Source organism: Ictidomys tridecemlineatus, chromosome 7, assembly GCF_052094955.1.
Source record: "Ictidomys tridecemlineatus isolate mIctTri1 chromosome 7, mIctTri1.hap1, whole genome shotgun sequence".
Taxonomy (NCBI): Eukaryota; Metazoa; Chordata; class Mammalia; order Rodentia; family Sciuridae; genus Ictidomys; species Ictidomys tridecemlineatus.
This window is the reverse complement of record NC_135483.1, coordinates 38622853-38644590: the sequence shown is the minus strand read 5'-3', so window position 1 is coordinate 38644590 and position 21738 is coordinate 38622853. Positions and strand designations below refer to the sequence as shown.

At 41.5% G+C, this 21738-nt stretch overlaps 1 protein-coding gene across 1 annotated transcript in view; it reads left to right on the top strand.

Moving 5' to 3' along the window:
- The first annotated feature begins 1176 nt into the window (after nt 1–1176).
- Sdc2 (syndecan 2) overlaps nt 1177–21738 on the top strand; it is a 106172-nt gene continuing 85610 nt past the window's right edge. The window contains exon 1 of the mRNA XM_005316321.5: nt 1177–1747. Within this exon, the coding sequence (XP_005316378.2) occupies nt 1688–1747 (60 nt within the window). The 5' untranslated portion in view covers nt 1177–1687. The remainder of the gene's footprint in view (nt 1748–21738) is intronic.

Genomic DNA, 21738 nt, shown 5'->3' with positions numbered 1-21738 from the left:
ATTTATGACAATTATAGGTTACTAAGATACTGCAACTCTCACAGTATATTTCTGTTTTATTCTAATACTGAATTTAAAAATATCATGACCTGTTCACATCTATATGTCTACATCTTTGTACCTTAAAAGCTCCCAATTCTTGAAGCAGAATTGCTCCATAATTTATTTACTCCATAAGTCAGAGAGAAAAAAAGGATGGTAGAAATTGGAAGGGAATAGCATTTGTCATGTTGTATAGCACAACATAGAAAATGAATTGAAAGGAAAAAAATTTCAAAACAAAATATTTCGAATCAGTTACCTCCATTCAGGAAATACATGTTCATTACTTTCTTCAAGCTAGAAATAACTTTATCCCTCCTCTCTTTGAAATTCTCATAAATCTGTTATTATTCGGGGTCTCCATCTAATTTCTCTTCAAAATTGCCTTATTTGTAGCTTCCAAACATTAATACCACTATGCGGAAACAGAGCCTATAAAATGCCTTAGGGGCATGAACTGCGTGTGAGGCAGAAATGGTATTTAAGCCCTTAATGAAATTACGAGCTTTGGAACTGTTGCATAGTGGGTTTATAGGATCTTTCCTCCACTTCCCCTGTTTGGGGGAGCCTAGGGGGTTCGGGAATATGTATAAACTTTCTTTCTTTCTTTTCTTTTTTTTTAACTCTCAAAGGGGTTTCTTTCTACTTGCAATAATGCTTTAAAAAAAAACTCTCAAAGAGGTTTCTTTCTACTTGCAATAATGCTAATAATGTTCAGGAGCACAAAAGCTAAATACGTCGTTTCTTCAACGACCTTTCTTCAGAATCGTGAAAGTGAAGAAAAAGAGAAGGAGAGGGGGAGGAATGGTAAGAAAATAGTGTAAAGGAGAGAGGAAAGGAAGCAGCGAAAGGAGAAAGGGGAGCGAAAAAATGAAGGAGCACTGGTTTGCGGACGAGCGTTCCCGGAGCAGCCACAGCGCGGAGCCGCCGGCGCCCACTGGTGCTCGGAGCTGCCAATCGGGGTGTAATCCTGTAGGAATTTCTCCCGGCTTTATCTGGGAGCCACACTGCCGCCTTCTCTCCCCCAGTCGCCTGGAGGAGCCCAGAGAGGCAGGCTAGGGAGGGCGGGAGGGAGGGAGCGGGAGCAAAAGAGGAGGAGGAGGACCCGGGAGGAGGTGGCGGCGCAGGAGGAGGAGGAGGAGGAGGGGCGCCGCCGCTAAGCCACTAGCCCCAGCTCCAACGCGCTCCTCTCCAGATACTCCGGGAGCTCCGGCCGCGCGGATCGCGCGCCCCCGCCGCTCTGCCCCCAAACTTCGGCTGCAGCTCCATTTCAAGCCATCGAATTTATTCCTTCAAATCAGAAACTGAACAGCGACGCGGGAGGGAGTCCGCGAAGGAGTAAAACCACAGCCGGTCGAGAAGAGCTCCCCAGAGCCGCCTTTCCGAAGCACGAACTCCGTGTCGGGAGTGCAGAAACCAACAAGTGAGAAGGCGCCGCGTTCCCGGGGCGCAGCGCGGGCGGCCGGAGCAGGCGCAGGAGGAGAGAGCGAGCGCCTCCGAGCCCCAAGCTTCAGCCCCCGAGCCCAAGCCGCGGTCGCTGCGGCTGCTCGGCTCCCTCTGCGCGGGCTGTGCCTAGAGCTGGACCAGAGGCTTCGTTTCGCCCTCGTTGCAAGCTGCGGCTGGGAGCAGCCGGTCCCAGGGGAATATGCAGCGTACGTGGATCTTGCTCACCTTAGGCTTGGTGGCCTGCGTGTCGGCGGAGTCGGTGAGTGGGCCAGGCGGGGGACACGCGCGCTGATTAGGGTGCCCCGGGCTGAGAGGAGCCTTCGGGAAATCGGGGATCGCCATCCGGGGGGTTCCCCCACCCTAGACATCGCGCTTGGCCTTTGGGGACCTGCTGGGACTAAAGCGATCATTCTTCTACCTCTTTTTCCCCTCCCAAAGAAAAGCGCTAATCACTGGAGTTGCCCTGTTGTACCCAGGGATGGGAACACAGAAATGCAGTTTTGTTTAACCGCAGAGGCCCCTGAAGTCACTCCCAACTTCCTCGCCCTCCAGGGATCTGGTTGCGTGGTCCAGGAAGGGCGAAGGGGGAAAAAGGGTGGCCTGGGTTGCGAGCCCGACTAGGGCCCGCGCGGGATCGGGTGCGCTCCGCGAGCCCCAAGGGCTGACTGCAAACTTCTGGGTCCCTTCGCCGCAAACCATTCTCGCATTCCAGATTTCCAACTCGACTGAATGCAAGTTCTGAGGAAACAGGGCCCAGATTTTAAAAACCTCCGAGTGTCCGGGGAGGAAAGTTTATAAAAGTTCTTTTGTTTGATCCTCCCTGTGACTGGGGCGAGATGCCGTCACTTCGTGTAACGCAGTCCGCGGTCCCGCAGGGGGATTCGGGGCTGTGCGGAACCAGCTCGAAAATGCGGAGGCGCGGGCCGCTGGAATCTGTCCTTGGCGACCCCTCCTAGTTGAGGGTTGGAGGGCGGCCCAGGGCCTTAAGGGCAGGACGACATTTTAATCAGGATTGCACTGGAGTGCGGCAGGCTGAGCAAGGCGGGGTGCGTGTGACACTGCGCTCTGCCTTGAGTCACCTCGTCACTTCGGGGGCAGAGGCTTCTCTCCTGCCATACTCACCTTCTCAGGTCCTGGCAGGCGCTTCCCGGCCAGGAGGAATCTCTCCCCGGGCGGGGCCAGTTGTTCTCAACCAGCATCCCTCCCCCCGCCTTGGCAGTGGGAACTTGATTTCTCCTTTGGGTCGCGTTTCTGGGGCTGGAGCTAGTTCCTCTGTGTTGCCCAATGAGCGCCCTCTAATGGGAACTGCCTCCTGGGCCTCACCGTGTCCAAGGCTGCCCCTACCTGGGCGCCAAGGGCTCTGTCCAGCCAGGTGGAAGCCCAAGTAGCTAGGATTTCGCCTGTAGCCCCAGTGCTGTCCCTTCTAGTCCCCAGGGTCCTTCCTTTTGCCACCTAACAACTTTTCTATTTCTAATTAAGTGAACTTTCTTTTATGAAACAAATTACTGTATGTAATCTTTTGTTGGTTTGTGAGGCTTCTCCCTCCCCCCCTTTTTTTTTCTTTGAGTTGAAGCAGTTTCAGATTGAGAAACTTATTTGGCATGGTGTTTGTGACCAGTGTGGGAGCCTGTGTGCTAGCAGTTCCCCAGGTTGGAGCATGTAGAATTGGAAAATGTATAGGAAAAAAAATGAGTATTTATCTGGGTGCTCATGTTGTAAGAAACATCTCTCCTTACCAGTATTTCTCATTGACAAATGATGGCTTAATCCTTAGAATTAGTAATCTTCCAGCCAATTATGAACTTTGGCTCCTTGTTTTCAGAAAAACATTATTGCTCATTTTATTGCAAAACAGGGCAAAGGGACAACTTCATCTAATGATTTTCAACAGAAGCTTGCCTAAAAAGCTGTACAGGGTTAGGAGAATGTCCCCCTCCCCCCCCCCCAAGTCCTGCTCAGGGATTTACTAGGAAATGTTACTGTTTGGTAATTCTAGAGAAAGAATAGCCTTCTGGGTTTTTTTTTTAAGTACTTTTAATAGAGCTCTTAGGAAGTGTTTTGTAGAAACTGTACCTGTCCTCCTCAGGGACTGCTTCCCCCTGAAATCAGTATCTTTGGGATTCTAATATTTCTCAGGGTGAACCAGAATTGGATGTTTTCTGAGTAAAGGGCTTCATTGTGATAGACACTGTTTTTAGGCGTTGGAATATCCTTCAAAAGGGTGATTAGATATTTTTAAAATGTCAACTTGGAGACTCCAAGCATACAGTCTTTGTTAGGCAGTGAATCTTTCTCAGTAGAAGCTGTTTTGAGACCTAGAATGGCTAATGGTCCATTTAAATTACTTTTGGGTCTCTGTTTGTTTCACATACAGCAACATAAATAGGCACAGACTCAGAAGACTTAATTTTTAGAAGTTTAACTGTCATAAAACATTATTTCCAGCACTTTGCATTTTAATTTGAAAACTGCAACTGTGTCCTGGGATTTAAAAGTAGTGATCCTCTGAGCTTAAAGACTCTTTAAAAGGAAGGAAGAAAAATCATCTACAGTCAGTGAATTCTAGAGTTTTGTACTTAGCTCGGGGCAGAAAAGATTCCCATTAAGGCTTAAAGCTGTCTGTGGAAAAGAACTGGTGGTCCTTCCTTTGCATACGCTGAGATAGCCCGGAAACCTGTTTCTAGTGATCCATTCATGCTTTCTTTCCCCTGGCAGGTTTGGACTTTCTCTGCGGGAACACCAGGGCAGGGAAAGACAGAGTGTGGCAGTAGTGATATGCTGCTGTTTTTCTGCCCATTTTTTTAGTGACTGTTTATCTTTAGAAATAATATATTGCAGATTGCTATAAACACATAATTTGAACTGGAAATATGTTTAAGAAAAGGAAGCATTTTGAACTAGGGGAATTTTATAAACAGGCTTAGATGTCTGTAAATTAAAAGAAACTGTCAAGTCATTTGGAGCCATGTATTACCTCTGGTGCATTATGAAAGGCAGGCTCTGGAGTTTGTAAGAGAAGGGAAAATAAAATTGAAATCATACAGCCTTTTGCAATTCTTTTAAAATATGTTGTCTGTTCTAGTAATGATATGAATTATTTTTCTTGGGGAATTTGATAGAAACAAAGGCTCTTTATTTTTTAGTTGGATATTAGCTGTAGATAGATGTCACTTAAGAAGGAAGTCTCTTATAAGATCAGGCTTGCAGAAGATGGGTGGATGTCCAAAAAGGAATTTTAGCATGTCTTTTCAACTCCTGCTTCTGGAACCTGGTATATCTTAGTTGTTTTAATATTATTTAATGAATAGTAATAGTACTTACTTTGTATCCTATGATGTTTTGATGCATGTGAATATTGTATATATTCAAGTCAGAGTGGTATATCTAGTTTTGATGATGTGCCCCATTTAAAGAGTGGACTGTATAACATTATCACTCAGATGGTACCTTGGGGAATCCATAGTTTGGAAAAACCTTAAAAAAGTCAACTAGTTTTTCCCAGACGAGAACTAATTTTCAAGTCGCCAGATACCCCAGAGATCTGGCTGACTATCCAGAGGTAGCTTGGGGTCTCCTTAGGTTGGTGAGGCCTCTAAGGCTAACCCAGCCTCATGCAGCCTGACCAGCTCTATCATTAAAGTTTATGGGGAGTCCAGTCAAGCCAATGTGCTGTTGGCGTGTCTGTTGGCTGTGGCCCAATAGGTCCTGGGAGGAATGCTTCTGAGTTTAGATTCTCACTAACTTGTTCTTCCATTGCCAAAAACCAAATTAGAAGATCTCGCCCATCATTTTCTTCTTCCCAAGGGAGAAAGAAGATCTACCGTTCTTGCCACTGTCAACAGGACATTCCACTATTTCAAAATCACCTAATTCTTTCATGAAATAGAAGCCAAAATAAAGTCTTAGAGAAAAGCCAGAAGTAATGAAGAAGAGCCTTTGCTGAAGACAAGATCTTTTAATTTAACCCTTTTAGTCAACCATGTTGTTTTAATGCTAGTCCTTTGGAAATGAGTCTTAAAGAAATCTTGACTCATTCATCCATTCATGTCTCTGTGCCTTCAAAATCCATCTGCTTGCTCATTAAACAGGTGAATATTCCTGTCAGGGAATAAAGGAGTCAGCAAACCAGGGAAATCCCCTCACCTCCTTGGAACTTCCATTCTAGTGAGCCAGGTAGCTTTTCTTCCAGTTGTTTTTTTATTTTTATTTTTCTTCCTTCAGACTCGCCAGCTGGTGCATCTATGTCAGTAGCTTTATAGTTGCCACTCCCAACTCAGATAGATGTCTGCCTGCTCTTTAGTTTGTCCCCTACCACTTTGATCATGTTGCCCATGGTCCAGAAATGTCTATTTGTCCTTGTTATTGTGGTGTGGAGTTAGTGTGCCTTGGCCAGCTTTATGGGCCACTCTGTAATATTGCTCCTTCCTGGTTCCCCCCTGGATCACTCTCCAACACGCGTTCTGGCTCTCGCCTACAGGTGTCACTGTCACGAACACTCCGTGGATATGTGGCCACCTCTTCAGCATTTCTCCTTTGAAATTCTGTTGGTTAAATCCAAGCTCCAAATAGCTTTTCATGACTGATCCAGCCCCATGTCTCTTTTTAATGCTTCCGTAAATAGTAAGGCAGACTGATGATCAAAATCACTGGAACGATGTAGAAGTACAGATTTCAGACCCACTTCATCAGAAGGCTGAATGGGGGTGGAGGATGGAAGAATCTGTATTTTTATAAAACGTCTCAGATGATTTCTGTGAGTCAGCCACACTTGGGAATTATTGGTCTAGATCACATGGGTCACTCCTTCATTATGTGCTGCTCTGTGTCACTTCTAGGACTCTCATCAGTGGCTGGGGTTAGAGCACCAGGGCTTGGGCTTAGAGGTGGACAAGTCCAGGTTGTAGTGCTTGCACCTAGCCACTTACTCAGTATGTCAGCACTCAGACAAGATAGTAAAGCTTTGAGCCACTTAAAAAATGTGTGTGTGTGTGTGTGTGTGTGTGTGTGTGTGTGTGTGTGTGAGAGAGAGAGAGAGAGAGAGAGAGAGAGACAGACAGACAGACAGACAGACAGACAGACTGAAAAGGACAAGAGGATTGGACCTAAGAATGCCTTTAACCAATAAAAAAAAAAAAAAAAAAAAAAAAAAAAAAAAAAACTCACATATTGAATTATTCTATTTATATAAAATGTCCAGAACAGAAAAATCTATAGAAACACAAAGTCTATTAGTGGTCATTGTGGACAGAGGAATGGGGAGAGCCTACTATAGTATAGGAGTATTTTAGGGGGGATTGACAAAAATGATATAAATTTAGATTGTGGAGGTGTTTGCTCAACTTTGTAATTATCTTGTAAAGTGTTGTATTTTTCACTTTAAACAGGTGAATCTTATGGTATGGATATTATATCTCACAAAGTTGTTAAAAATAAATAAGTAAAAAATGAAATGAAAAAAAAAAAAAAAAAAAAAAAAAAAAAAAAAAAGAATGCCTTTATAATTGTTGGAGGGAGCATATGAGTGGTTTTCTTTCTTCCTTCCCCTGGCCTTTGTTTTCTTGGCTGTGAAGTAAGGGAGTGATATAAGGTGCTCTTTAAGGCCTCTGACCCGCCTGACATCTCTCCTAGGAAGTTGGTGCCATCTGAGGGGAGGGGCTGTGTCTCCACACTTCTCTGCTCTATGCAGTGCCCAGCTCAGATCTGCAGCCGGTAAATGCTGAGCCTTGAAGCACAGGGCCAGGCCTGCTGGGTACTCCTGCTGACTGCGTTTTCACTCCACATTGCCATCAAAGGCAGAAGCCAGGGGGTCGGCGGAACCCACCAACCCCTGTGGACCAGGCCAGTTTGCCAGTTTTGATTCCTCCTGAACTCAGCCTCATTAACACTGCAGCGCTGGTGTGAAGCATGAGGAGACAGTGATGAGAAGCCCCCGCACATCAGCAGTGGGCACTTGTGCTTCCTCTGGCTTCCCTCTGCTCAGTGGAGATCCCTGCAGGTTGGAGGGAGAGAGCTGGGTCTGTCTCATGTGCTGCTGTCCCTCTGGGCATCAAGCATGAGGGGGCGGGGGTAGTGAGTGAATGTGGGGGGCCTGGGAGCTGGTCAAGGGACCATTTTTATGTTTCAGGGTAAACATAACATGGAATGTCTCCTTTTAGCTATTTGAACCTCAGTGTTAAAAAATCTTGATCACGTTTTGACAAGTCTGTTTCTAGGGCAGCATTAGCTTTAGCATCAAGGCTAAAAGGGCAACTGCTTCTGAATAGGAAAGGGCACTGCTGAAGTGGAATTGTGAATATCTGTCTTTCTTGGCCATCAAAGAATCCTTGGGGCGGGGAGAGGGGGGAAAAGCCTTGTCGTTGGAGATTTCCTGTTTCCATTTTTTATATAGGTAATGTTATTAAAGACAAGACATGTTTTCACATTTCTTTCTTCTAATGTTGAAGCTGATTCATGAAAAGTGTTGTAAATATATGCAGTAAAAGTACCCTTTACAAAGCATCGTGTTTATTTTTCTTTTGATTGTACAGGTACAGTAAACACAAATAGTACTGATATAGAATGAGTATGTGCTATTAACAGAATTTAGTCTAATGGTAAAATGACAAATGGAGCATGGTATGTAGTTATTAAAGGAAAACGATTTTTTTCAAGCTCTTACAACAAAGGGGAAAAGTTAAATGTGTATTTTTGTATGATTTATTATTAAATACCAAAAAAGTAAAGTCAAGTCACAACATTTTAAGGCAGGAAAAAAAGTAAGGCTTTGCACAAGTGTAATTAACTATCTTATCCCCTGTGGGGCCATCTATATAAATGACAGAGTTGAACTAGAAGGAACGTTCTTGCCTTTAATATTTATTTTTTCTGTTCTTCAGGGTGTGGTTGGGGAAATGCAAAGATTAACTTAACCAATAAGTTATTATTAAGCCCCTACCAAATACTTCTTTCTTTTTTAAAAATTTATATTTGTTTATTTTTAAATGACAAATGAAGATTGTATAAGAATGTGTAACCCATTGTTTTAAAGGAAATAATTCTGATTTTATTATTCAGGCAAGGAATTTATTCACATTACAGAAAGGTAAGTTGTTTCTCATAGCTGATGGTAATCCATTAGCTTGAACTGAGTATTTTTTTGTGTATTAGGACTCTCTAATTGCTCTGAATATTCATGGACTAATGTCTAAGTATTTTCCCATATGCTTCCTAATATAAACCAGTGCAGCATCAAGACTGGTTGATGTGGTAGTATTCAAGACAACTTGACTGCATGTCATTTAGGGGGCTTTTAAAGGCATAAGTCTCATAAAGTGTTTCAGGCCCTTTGTTTAGTTTCTGGCTTGGATCTCCACTTCTGGAGTGGGCCCGTTAACTGGTGCCTTCCATGTTGTTCCCTCTTTAGCACCAGAGCTGAACATCGTAGAGAGCAAGAATCTAAATGAGCATGCTCAAGGTAGGGTGGCTCAGAGATTGGGCTCTGGAGTCAAGACTGGCCTGGATTAGAGTACACTTGCTGTGTAATCTTGGGCCAGTTTCTTAACCACTATTTGCTCAGTTTTCTCACTTGTAAAATGGAATATAATAAAATATGTTATTAGGAGCTTTCAGCAAATGGCATATCCATATGCTATGCCACATATTAGTTATAGTTCCTGGTTTTCTGCTTTCCTAGAGGATAGGAGCTTGGCTTACATACACATGGGCTCATCTGATAAGTACCAGTCCAGAGGGTGGCCTAGGATGTGCCTGATTTAGCTTGCTTTTTCATAACTAGAGCTTTCTTCCTGTTTTGAGGTGGGCTAGCTCTATGTTGAGATATTGGGTGATGTTTATACTCAGCTTTTCTCTAAAAGTGGGTGATGTGAGAAAATATGCTAGTTATTATTTCTGGCTGATGAAAGGTTTCTAACAGGGACTGGATGAATCCATAAGTGTTAGATGTGAAAAGCCCATCTTTTATAGTAATTTTACCTCTGCAAATCTGTCCAAAGGAAATAATCATAGCTGGGCAAACAGAGTTTACAAATGTGTTTATTGAAGCTTTACTTATAATAGTTTGAAAGATGGAAACAACCTAAGTGTGCAGTGACAGAGTAATGGTTAAATAAAATACTCTGGTTCATGTTGAATGTCATATAGCCATTAAAAGTGTGTTTGAAGGATGTGTATAATTTGGGGACTTTAAAATAGAAAAAGTAGGATATAAAACTGTGTCTTGTAAGATCTTGGTTATATTAAATCAGTTTGTATATATGAAGATAATATACATATATAGGTCTTCATATGCTTATAGAAACACAGAAACCTACACGATGAGTTGTGTAGACCATAAATGACACACATGTGTACCTACACACACCCACACATACATGAACACAAGTAAAGCTGGGAAAATCAGAATAAGATTGATGGATCTAATTAACATTAATAGCCTTGTTGTGATATTTACTATGGTTTTTATAAAAATGTTACCATTGGGGGAAACTATCTAAATAGTACAAGAGAAAAATTTCACTTACACCCAGTGGGCTTGAGAGGCTAGGGCGAAAGATCACAAGTTCAAGGCCAGCCTCATCAACTAATGAAGCCCAAAGCAACTTGTCAAGACCCTGTCTGAAAATTAAAAACAAAAAAACAAAAAACAATGCAAAGAAGATATGGCTCAGTGGTTAAGTGCCCCTGGAGTTTAGTCCCCTATATCAAAACAAACAAACAAAACAAATAAAATTCAATTTCAAAAAATGGCACCAGACCTAGATGGTTTTACTGGTAAGTTCTATCAGTCCTTTAAAGAACAGAAACGTCTTGTTCTAGATCTTAGAGAATGGTAAAAGGCCATTCCTTTTCATTTAGAGATTTGCATTGCTCTGTGTCAGAACCAGACATTTCTTGCAAACAAAAACAAATCATAGGCCAATTTCACTGATCACAGATGGCAGAATTTAAAAAAAAATTTTTTTTGTAGTTGTAGGTGGACAGAATGCCTTTATCTTATTTGTTTATTTTTATGTGGTCCCAAGGATCGAAGCCAGCGCTTCACCTGTGCTAGTCAAGTGCTCTGCCACTGAGCTACAGTCTCAGCCCCAGATGGCAGAATTTTAAATTGAATATTATCAAATTGAATACAGTCACTTATTAAAAAAATGATGATCCTGAATAGAATTTATGAAGAAAAACAGTGCCTTTACATTAACAACTTAAGGGGGGCTGGGCACAGTGGTGCATACCTATAATCTCAGCAGGAGGATTGTGATCAAAACCAGCCTCAGCAACTTAGCTAGACCCCAAGCAACTCAGTGAGACCCTGTCTCTAAATGAACTATAAAAAAGGGCTGGGGATGGGGCTCAGTGGTTAAGTGCCCTCAGGTTCAATTTCCATTATCCAAAACAAAACAAAACAATAACATAAGGGAGATACCAAGGTGATCATCTCAATGGATGCAGAAAAATACTCAATAAAAATCTTAATATATTGGGCTGGGGATGTGGCTCAAAGTGGTAGTGCACTTGCCTGGCATGCGTATGGCCCCGGGTTCGATCCTCAGCACACATAAAACAAAGGTGTTGTGTCCGCCGATAACTAAAAAAATAAATATTAAAACTCTCTCTCTCTCTCTCTCTCTCTCTCTCTCTCTCTCTCTCTCTAACAAAAAGAAAAATCTTAATATAAAGGTCCCTAAATTCTGGGTAACTGAAAGTTTACTATATTAGGTTAGTATATCTGCTGATGACTTAATTCTCTTGACATGTTTAGGAACCAAAAGGCCACTGTTTACCAAGTTGTTAGGAAACAGTCTATAGTTGCAAAGATGACAGGTGTGTGACTGCCCTTAAGAGGATGGGTCATAAACATACAGGTTATAAGTTATAGGGAGTTGTATTAAATGTATAGCATTGCCAGGGCTAATTCTTCTAAATTAAAATTAAGCAAGAGATGATATTTAAGATTATGGAATTTAAAAAATTAGGATTGAGTTTCTGGTATTACCACTTAAAAGCCATGTAGCTCATGGAATTTTCTCATCGCTGAGTTTGTTTCTTTAATGTAAAACTGGGGCTTGCAATATTTTATTTTTTTGATTAATTGGAAGATGAGCCTCAGTAATGATTGGAAATTTCTAACATAAAACTTGACCTATTGCTATGGGTGTTTGAAACATGTTTCTCTTCTAGCTTTTAATATTGTGATTCTGGGATATGTTATATTTGTGTGAACGTGAAGGCATATGCTTTGTGTTTCTCACTTGCATTCTGATCCCTGACACGAAGAGACATATATTTTTATGAATTTAGGTCAAGTTTATTTTTTACTGGGCAGGGTGCCATGCTGAATTAAACCTTTTCTTCCTCCATCGCCCATGTTTCCTGATGACATTTAGGTAAGGCACATAATGGACTTGCATGCAAGTTGGAAATTTCCTGGAAAACATAGGGTTGTACTTGGTGTTACAATTTTAAAGTGCTTAAAGAAGGTCAACATTGGGACTTTTAAACATTGATTAAGTTTACTAATAATTTAAAATATTAACCTTAGGTCCTATTTCTGAATGCATTTAGATAAGCATGGGGTTTTAGTTTGATTATATGAGATATTGTGACTATCCTGATGAGTTATTGAACTCATTTTTTTGTTTGGTAAGTCAGTCAGTAATTGTTAACTATTACTATAGTAATACTATATTGTGCAAAGCCTGTAGCTGGTCTTGAAAATTAAAAAGAAATTATACCATGGTGCTTATTTTCAAGCTATTATCTACATTTTAATCATTGAGGGTAATTGAAGATAGGTAGGACCCATAAATAACATGTATTATATGTAAAATATGAATATATTTTTGTCTGAATCTAGGTGGACATACCAGCAATTAAAACTGCCTAAAAGTTCCAATGCAGAAGGATAAGAAGAGCCCCTTATAGAAGAGAAGTCACTCTTTCCCCCCAAAACAAAATAAACCTTTCCTGAAATGGCACAGTGTGAGATTCAACACACTGGCAGTATGACTTGGAGAAAAATCAGAATTCTATTAATGACCTGAACACACTTGATTTTCGTATTTTTCTTTTTTCCCATCTGCTTTCTAAGCAAAGACTTCCAAAGAGTAAAATGTATAGAAAGTACATTGTTTAGAACCTGAATGGCCTATGATGTTTGCATTAGGGAGAAATAAACCTCATTTTATCCAGTCTAATTTTTTGTACTCTTAGCTTCTGGGCTGTACCTTATTTTGTGTATTCAGTTAAGATCAAATGGTCTTGAAAGAGCTGAGATAATTCTCATTGTACTCTTTTGGATTCTGTTTTTTCAATCCTTGTAACAGTGGATGTTAGAGCTGGAATGGACTTTCAAAAAGGAAAAACATCCCGAGAAGTTAATCAGATTATCCAAGATGACATACGCAGTTAGTGCCAGAGTTTTATGTTGAGCCTAGGCTATCTGACTTATTAGTATTTTTTATTGGCATAAAACATTCCTTTTCTGGCTTCTTCTTCTCTACCCCCATGTTAATGATGAACACCTAATACACTTGCTTCTAGGTGTGATAGAGAAATGAAGCAACAAATGTAGCAGCACCATATGCAACACACTCGGCATCCTGTAGTTAATGTGTTTTGTGCAGAATGAATAATTTAAGGCAGTGTTTAACTTCTCAATTTCTGTACTCCAGCTAATTCCTTTACTTGTTCCTGAGCCTTCTGGCTAATTGTGGGGGAGAGAGAGCTGAGAGCCCTGAGAATTTGGAAGACCCAGAGAGACCAGAGACTGAAATAAAGTTGATTTGTGAATCTTAGGAAGATTCTGGAGACTTGTAAGCAGAAGAGACAATAAAAGCTTTCTGGAGATAAGAATCAGGACTCAAAGCAAAATCCTCATGAATTTAATGCTGGGTTTTTCTGAGGGTGGAGAGAAGACTGTTAAGGAAGGTTGAGGGATAAAGAGCATTCTTTGGATTTTCTTTTTTCTTTTTTTTTTTTTTTTTTTTTGAGAGAGAGAGAGAGAGAGAGAGAGAGAGAGAGAGAGAGAGAGAGAGAGAGAGAGAGAGAAAGTTTTTTAAATATTTATTTTCTAGTTACCGGCGGACACAACATCTTTGTATGAGGTGCTGAGGATCGAACCCGGGCCGCACGCATGCCAGGCGAGCGCGCTACCACTTGAGCCACATCCCCAGCCCCTGCTTGGCTTTTTATACTAGTAAAATGTCCATATTGCCTAGGAGGAGAGTCTATGGCCCACATGGCCCAGGTAGAATCATGTTTTGTGCCTAGTTCCATTTTGGGTGTAGATCTATTTTTTTCTTTCAACAGTTTTTTCTTGAGTACTGTTTTTATAAATCTTTATATAACATAAATACATCTGTGTCCACCATTTTCAGAAAATAAATGTCTGTGAGATGTTTTTGTTTGTTTGTTTGTTTGAAAAATGATTTTATTGAAAGGCAATAACATGATGAATTACTACTCTGATTTCCTACTCTATAGTTAGAATTATGATAGGTACTTTCCATTCCTTATCTATGATTGTCTTACAACTGCCAAGACTATGTTTTATGTGGCCTAACAGAAATTAGGTCTTCAGTTTTTCTAGCTTTTGGCAGACCTGGCATAGTATTATAATTGTTCAAGAGAGCAGCGAAAACATTTGTGTCTTACCATTTTTAATGTAGTCGAAGGACTCCAACCCAGAATAATGAAGTGTCAGATTCTTCATTTGCATTGGTCGGCCTAATACTCTAGGCCACCGATATTCTGATGTCTTTACAAGCATTTAATATTTTTCTTTGATGGTTTCTTTGTACAAGATTCAGTTGGGTAATGGGAAAGCTGAGGGGTGAAATGAATGGGAATCTCCTTATTTTGTTACTTATTTATTTTCGCAGTGCTGAGGATCAAATCCAGGGCAAACAGTGTGTTAGGCAAACAGCTCTACTGTCATGCTGCACCCTGGCCCCAGTGGGAATCTCTTTTTGAATCTTGGTTCCTGGCAGTGTGACTTGGGCAGGTTACATAATCTGTCTGTGCCTCAATGTTTGCATCCGTGAAAAGGAGATTGGTCATAGTAGCCACCTTGCAGAGATGCTAGGAGGGTTAATGAGTTAATATTAGCTTGTCAAGTGCTTAGAAGACTGTCTGTCATGGAGTCTGTGGTATCTCAGTGCTGATGATGATTGAAACAGACGGCTCATTCAATGGACTGATCAAAGACAAGATTGTCACATGAAGTTTCCAACCTGAGAGAGAATGGTGCCATTGACTAGGAGGGAAAGTCAGAGGGAAAGGATGAGGTTTTCTTCCTCCTCTTTTTTTCTCTTTGTGGCTGTGAAGGAAGAGGGTTTCAGCCTCTCTAACCTCTTTGGTTAATGAAGAGCATATTCTTTTGGTGTTCTCAGCCCCGCCACACACTAAATTCCTCCACTAATAAAATCAAACTAGACAGGTGGCTTTGTAGAGCTCAGGTGTGTCTAACTTCTAGAAGATCTAGAACCACTGCTTAGGGTGACTTCTTGGTGTCCACTTTAGAGGGCAGTCTAGAAGATACAATTCTGTTCTTAAAGCCTGGGCTCTGCTGCTTGGGACCAAACCCCTTGGGACGGGGGGGGGGTATGGGGGTGCTTTGCAGGACTCCTGTGAAAGTGCCTGCTCTCCTTCCACCTCGTTTCTTTCCTACCCTTCTGGCCAACATCTTTACTGCCTTGTATTTTTTTTTTATAATTATTTTGTGGATTGTGATACATTCACGAGCTCTTCAGACAAAAGATTATTACCTAGAAATTAAGTTTACCTGAGGATGTCCTTAAAAAAAATAAATAAATAAACATTTCTCTTTTTGAAAGAGACCTTTCCTGAGTAGAACAAAGGACATTTGTCCTCTGGGGCTGGTTGTAGAAAAGAGTGTTTGGTCAGCTTATTAGATTTTCCTGGTTCCTGCTCTGAACAGAGAATTTGTGTTTTACTGATTGGAAATGTATTCTAGGACTCATCTGAATTTGCAGCCCATGTGTAAGGCCTACACATGTGTCCTAGTGATGGCTGTCACTCCTGTGGTCACTGCACTTTAGTTCCCCTCCTTGGAACCGGTTCAAGTTGCTTTCATTCGGTGCAGCTCGATTGTTTCCGGTTGAAGTAGGAAGAGAGCATGCTTCAGGCTGCCCTGGGAACAAGACATCTGAGTTGTCTTTAGTTCTTGCTTAAGAAAAAAGCAGCAGCCCATTATCTAATCTATTCATAGTTTACTTTGTTCACGAATCTAATTTGGGAGCATGTTTGCCCTCACTGAGCTCTAAAAAACACATTTTTCCATCCGTTGAATAAAAGAGGGGATATCTTTAATTGACTCCGAAGGAGGAGGGGAAAAAAAAAGACCTTGCTTAAGAATTCTGGATTTCTCAAAGCTTTTCAAAATTGCTCAGCAGGATAACATTATAATGCTGACCCTTTAGAAACTGCTACTCAACATGTATCTGTCCTACAGTGGAGTTAGGAGAGGGATTATTCTGAGAAAGCTGTTAAGATGAGCCAGTCACTGTGGTTCACAGGCTTTTAAACCCAGTAAGTCTGTGATATCTAGAATAAGACTTGACACTACTGTTTATTATTTTGGCAATGATAGGGTTAAATGTGCCTTCCATTAGTTTCTAGTAAGCATGCACAGAAACTGATCTTAGAAATGAATAATGGTATAGAAATGGGAATTCTTCTCTCTTCCTTTCTCAGGCAAGGGTGTCTCTCTGGTGACTGTCCAAGAACATTGATAGAAGCAGTAGGTAGAAGTGTTTTTCTGCAGTGGACACTAAGGTCAGTGACAAGGAGTGACTCTGCAATGGCTTTAGGCCAGTGATTCTCAAAGTATGGCAGTGTTAGCAGCATTTGTGTCACTCAGGAGCTTGTGCACAATGGAGATTGTGGCCCTCACTCCAGACCAATGGAGTCAGAAATCCTGTAAGTATGGTGGTTCTCACCCTGACAGCAGGGGCAGTATTAAATGAGAGTTCTTGTTCGTTGGACCCTGAGAGTGATATTTATTTTTGAAGCTGCCTGGATGATTCTAATGTGTTCTTAGACTTACTGTTGCTTTGGGGCTTGCTATCTAAAAACGTGGCCTAGACTAGCTAGCAAGGGCATCACCCAGGGGAGCATATTAGAAATCCAGAATCTTGAATCCCACTGAGATTTAATGAATTATAGTTTGCATTTTAGCAAGATTCCTAGTGACTCATAAGCACATCAGAGTTTGTGAAATACCACTTTATTGGAATAGTGAGTTTCCTTTATAGAAATCAGTCCCTAGAAGGCCCTTAATTTGCAATTTTTGTGAAAAGGTAGGACCTGCTGCTTTAGGTTCTGCTGGGCAGTGACTTTGAGGCAATCACTTAGGGAGCAGAGACAGCTTTAGTAGCTGCTGCTTAGAGGAACCAGGGACTATTGGATACAGCAGTAGTCTGTAGCCATCATCAAATGAGGCTCAGAACTTTTTGGCTCAGATAATGCAAAAGTCCAGATGATGCTGTCACCACGTGTGGCTGCATCAAGAAGCATATACGGGCTGATCAAACCTCGGGTTTTATCTATCTCTAGCTGGTCTAAATTAAATGATTTGAATATTTATCTATCTCCCTGTTAGTCACTCCCTGGTCTTATAGAATTAAGGTAATAGCTAAGCTGTTAAGAAGATATCCTCAGACATAGTGGCTTAACATAGATTTATTTCTCTTTGATGTACCATAGACATGGGTGGTGGGATAGCTCTGCCATGCTCACATGCAGTTCTGACCTGTAGCTCTAAGGTGGAGGTTCCACTTTTCTGTCTCCCAGCCAGGACAAAGAGGCAAGAGTAGACATACCCATTCCCTTCAGGAACATAGCCCAGAAGTGTAATATATCACTCTGCTTATGTCCCATTGGTTGGAACATGGACACGCAGCCACACGAGGTGCTGTGCACGCTGAGAAATGTGGTCTCTACATGGTCAACATGTGCCCAGCTAAAATCTGGAGAGGTGACTTTACTGAAGAAGGGAGGGTTTTAGAGATTGATGATGGGTGGCAGGATGGAGCCTGGCAACTCCAGGTTAACAGCTTGACCTCTCGGCAACTGCGGTAGAAAGAGCTGCTCTTCCATGGTCATTGCAGTAAGAATCCCGGAGTAGTTTCTCATTGACTCTTGGTTTCTGGGTAGCCTGGTCTGATCACAGGCATCATCCCTGGAACCACACGTGGAGGAAGCATCACCTGAATCCCAGGACAAAGATAGAAAAGAAATGGTTCCTCAAAGAGAAATGGGAAGACTTGTTACCTGAGAGACTGGGTGCCACGGGATGGGATACCCTCTCCTGCAGCTCCTCCCATCACCCGTGCGCTGGCTGCCCCATTGTAACTTCTCTTTTCCTTTCAAGTCTGATCTTAACCTTACCTGATTTTCTAAGACAATAATTTTGGCACATACAACTGTTCCCCTGGGGCTGACACTCCTGAGGAGCGATCATGGATATGGATTCAGGTGTGGACCTTTGTCTATATCTGCATTTCTCTGGCGATTCATTAGATAGCAGGTGCAGTACAGAGTGAGCGTGGCCTCATTCTTAACTGGTGAGAAACTGGGAAGTCGAGAACTTGGGGGGCCTAAAGTAGAGGAGTGGGTACTTACTCTGTCAACTACAGAATATTTGGAGATTATTAGCACCTTAGATCAGGCATTAAGGAACAAATTTATTCGTTGAGTTTAGTAAATATAGACTGTAGTAATGCACTTTGAACCTTCTGATCTTTTATTTTAACGTTTGGGAGTTTGAATAAAGGGAAAGATAAATTTGTCCATCTTTGGCACATGCTTTTTAAAAATGATCTAAATTAAATGATTTGAATATTTAATTGCTAAAGATAGAGCAATATTTAATTGCTAAACATAGAGGTCTGAGGCCTGTCAAACAATGAGTGTTATAGAAATGACTTGAACTTGGGTTTACCATCTCCTTTTCAAAGTTTTGTTCTTTTGACATGTTTTTTTGTACTTATTGCACAAAGGATTTTAAGTGATTTCCAAGACCAAAGGCCTTTTCCACAAGAAATATGAAAACAGTTGAATTATATGTGATTGAAACATTTTAAGAGCATAGTATATAGTACTTTTTTAATATTTATTTTTTTAGTTAATGTTGGACACAATATCTTTATTTTATTTATTTATTTTTATGTGGTACTGAAGATCGAACCCAGGACCTCACACATGCTAGGCAGGTGCTCTACCACTGAGCCACAACCCCAGCCCTGTAATACTTTTTTTTTTTTTAAAGAGAGAGAGAGATAATTTTTTTTAATATTTATTTTTTAGTTTTCGGAGGACACAACATCTTTATTTTATTTTTATGTGGTGCTGAGGATCTAACCCAGCGCCCTGCACATGCCAGGCAAGCATGCTACTGCTTGAGCCACATCCCCAGCCCTGTAATACTTTTTTTAAAAAAAGAGTTTTGATGTCTTATAATGATGGGAAAATAATACATAATATTCAAATAACATGCCATTTTCAAGCCCCTTAACTGAATGCTTATTGTCTTTTTAATAAAAAAGTGGACGGTAGGCACAGCTGATGTAAATGAACTAAAATTCCATTTGGCAGAACTTGATGTATTCCAATAATAAGATTTACCCAAACACTATTGTTGGTTTAATAAATATTAAGAGAGCATTTGTGATATGCCTCCTGGCATTCACTGTTTCTCCCCTCTGAACATTAACTACTCTTGTGAGTCTTTAGGAGGCTGCTCTTGTTGTTCTGTGCTTTGAGGTATAAATAGAGACAGAGAACCCCGAGGATTCAAACAAATTTCATGCCAGGAACTATTTACGCAAATGTGTTCAGAATTTATTGAATAAAACCTTTTAGTTAGTTGAATATAAAAGAATTTTCTTTTAGCACTCCATATGTGCAAGGGGTTTGGATTTTATTTTATTGCAAAATTAAAAAACAATAATAAAAACATGTCCTGAAAGTATCATCATCTAACAAGGACTTAGGAAGCTATAATGAAGTGACTGGCATCCGCCCTTTACCTTGGATCTCATGTTCTTTTGGACAGTCAGGACTGAAAGGGGTGGAGACTGCCCAGTAGATTGATTTTGATTGGATGAAAGGGAAGAACTCTCTGAAAGGCTGGTGGAGATGGACAGGCTGCTTGGGCAGCAGTGAGGACCTGTACCTGCAGGTGAGCAAGTGTGAGACGCAGAGCCATTTCGTTGGACTCTTAAGAGGGGATCATCTTCTGGCTGGGGAGATTAGCTGAACTGACCAGCTTCCTTCTGACTTTAGAAGAGTCTATTACTCATAGAATATTTTGAAGTTGCATGCTGAGCAACTTAGAATGCATTTTCTTTCCTGATAACTTGGTCTGAGTGAGTCTAGAAATCTTTTGTTGTCCTCAGATGAAAGAGGGCAGATTAGGGCTAACTTTGGGTTAAACTGATGGTAAAACTTTTATTTGCCCAATTTAGGGGACTGTGTAGCCATAAGCTTAAAGTGACCCTAATCAGTACTAATCAGAGAGAAGCATCAGTTTGACTTTCTGGGGGGAGCCCCAGAGGTGTGTCTCTGGCAGTTTAGGCAAACTTGAGACATAGCGAGGGACCTTGAGGGGGCAAGAGAGCTTCAAAGGGGAGAGAGAGGAGGTCGAGCTATGCGCACTAGAGGAATATAGAGGGAAGGGTCCCCGTCCAGCCTGTCAGGGCTTCAGGAGGTACTCTTTTTCCCAAGCAATCATTCCTCCACCCTCTGCCACAGGTAGTGCTTCTTAGACTGGGTGAGGATGTTCACGTGGTGCCATGTACACCCATGTCTTATGGGCCATTGTGCAAAGCCTTCCTTATGCATCTCACATGACCAGTTGACAAGCACCACTGAAACAAATGAGGGGCAGAAGGACCCTAGATTGTAAATCGCTTTTCTGTTCATTTCCCCAGGTAGCACTGACTATCCCTTCTTGTTCTTGGTGAGGTAAGAGAATGCTGGACAGGTAGCCAGCTTAGATGCATGGGGACTGGTCTTTCCCTGCCAATCACCAGCTGTGACTGCTGGCCAGTTACTCAACCTCCTTTACCTCCATTTACCTCTTTGTAAAACCTGTTGATCTCTGCAGCCAAACATTTGATAGTTCTATAATGGCAGCGTGTTTTCTTAAGGAAGTTATCCCTCACCCTGTCCCTCGCTTTTTTACCTATGTCTTAGAGTGAAGTTTGGAAAATTCCAGCCTGGAGTTGAACATTGTATTGTTTCTCCTCTCTTCTCTGCCAGACAAGTCAAGTGGTTACAGTTGTCATTTAGAATGCAGTAATCTTTAATGACTAACCATTTCCTCTATTGAAGATGCCACTTGGTCTAGCTGCCCCAGCTCAGATTTCTTCCTCCCAGATAGGAGGACAGAGGTTGCTTATGATATGGGAAATAGAAGCTGGAGTAGGAGGTAAAGTTCTCACTGGAAAGGAAAAATGCTGTCCATCTGTTAGAGACAGGAAACAACTGGGGTGTGAAGGCCAGCTGTCTGTGTTCCATAGATGAAAATTCCCAGCTGAGTTTTTTCTGCATTTTAGGCTCTGAGTATTATCCACTGGATATATGGTCTTCTTGTCCTGGTATCTAAGAGTTGTCTTAAAAAATGGGCAAGCGAGTGTGTTCCAGAAAGAATCAGGAGGCTGTGAGTATGGCATTCTGAGGGATCTTGAGGTGTTGATGAATCTCCTCTTTTAAAGGCAAACAGTTCACCCAACATTATTAGAATGTTTAAATTTGAAAATCTCCAAAATGTCTATGAAATTGGCAAGAATTATCATAGACAGGCGAGAAATGCTATTCCAGGGTGACCTTGACTTGCCCATCAAACTATGGCCCATTAGCCCCACGGATGGCCTGTGTTCCAGGAGTGGGTCTCCTTGCCCCTGATGTTGTCTTCACACTGCTGAATTAGAATCCTCTTGAGGATGGGCATGATTTGTTAAAAATGCACATTCTTGATTCCTGTCCTGGATCCTGCATTTTTAATGTGATCTAAACATACTGAAGTTGTAGAATCACTACTTTAAGCTGAGAAACTAAAAAGCTTGGAATGACTTTCTGCAGACCTCAACTCTATGCCTACATATTTGGTGTTTTAAATTCCAGGGCTGAGGTTTCCTACAAAATGCAAAATTCATCACTGAGCTTGGGACAAAAAATTTACCTAGCTTTATCTGGACATTATTTATTCGTTTAAAAAACAGGTTAGCCATG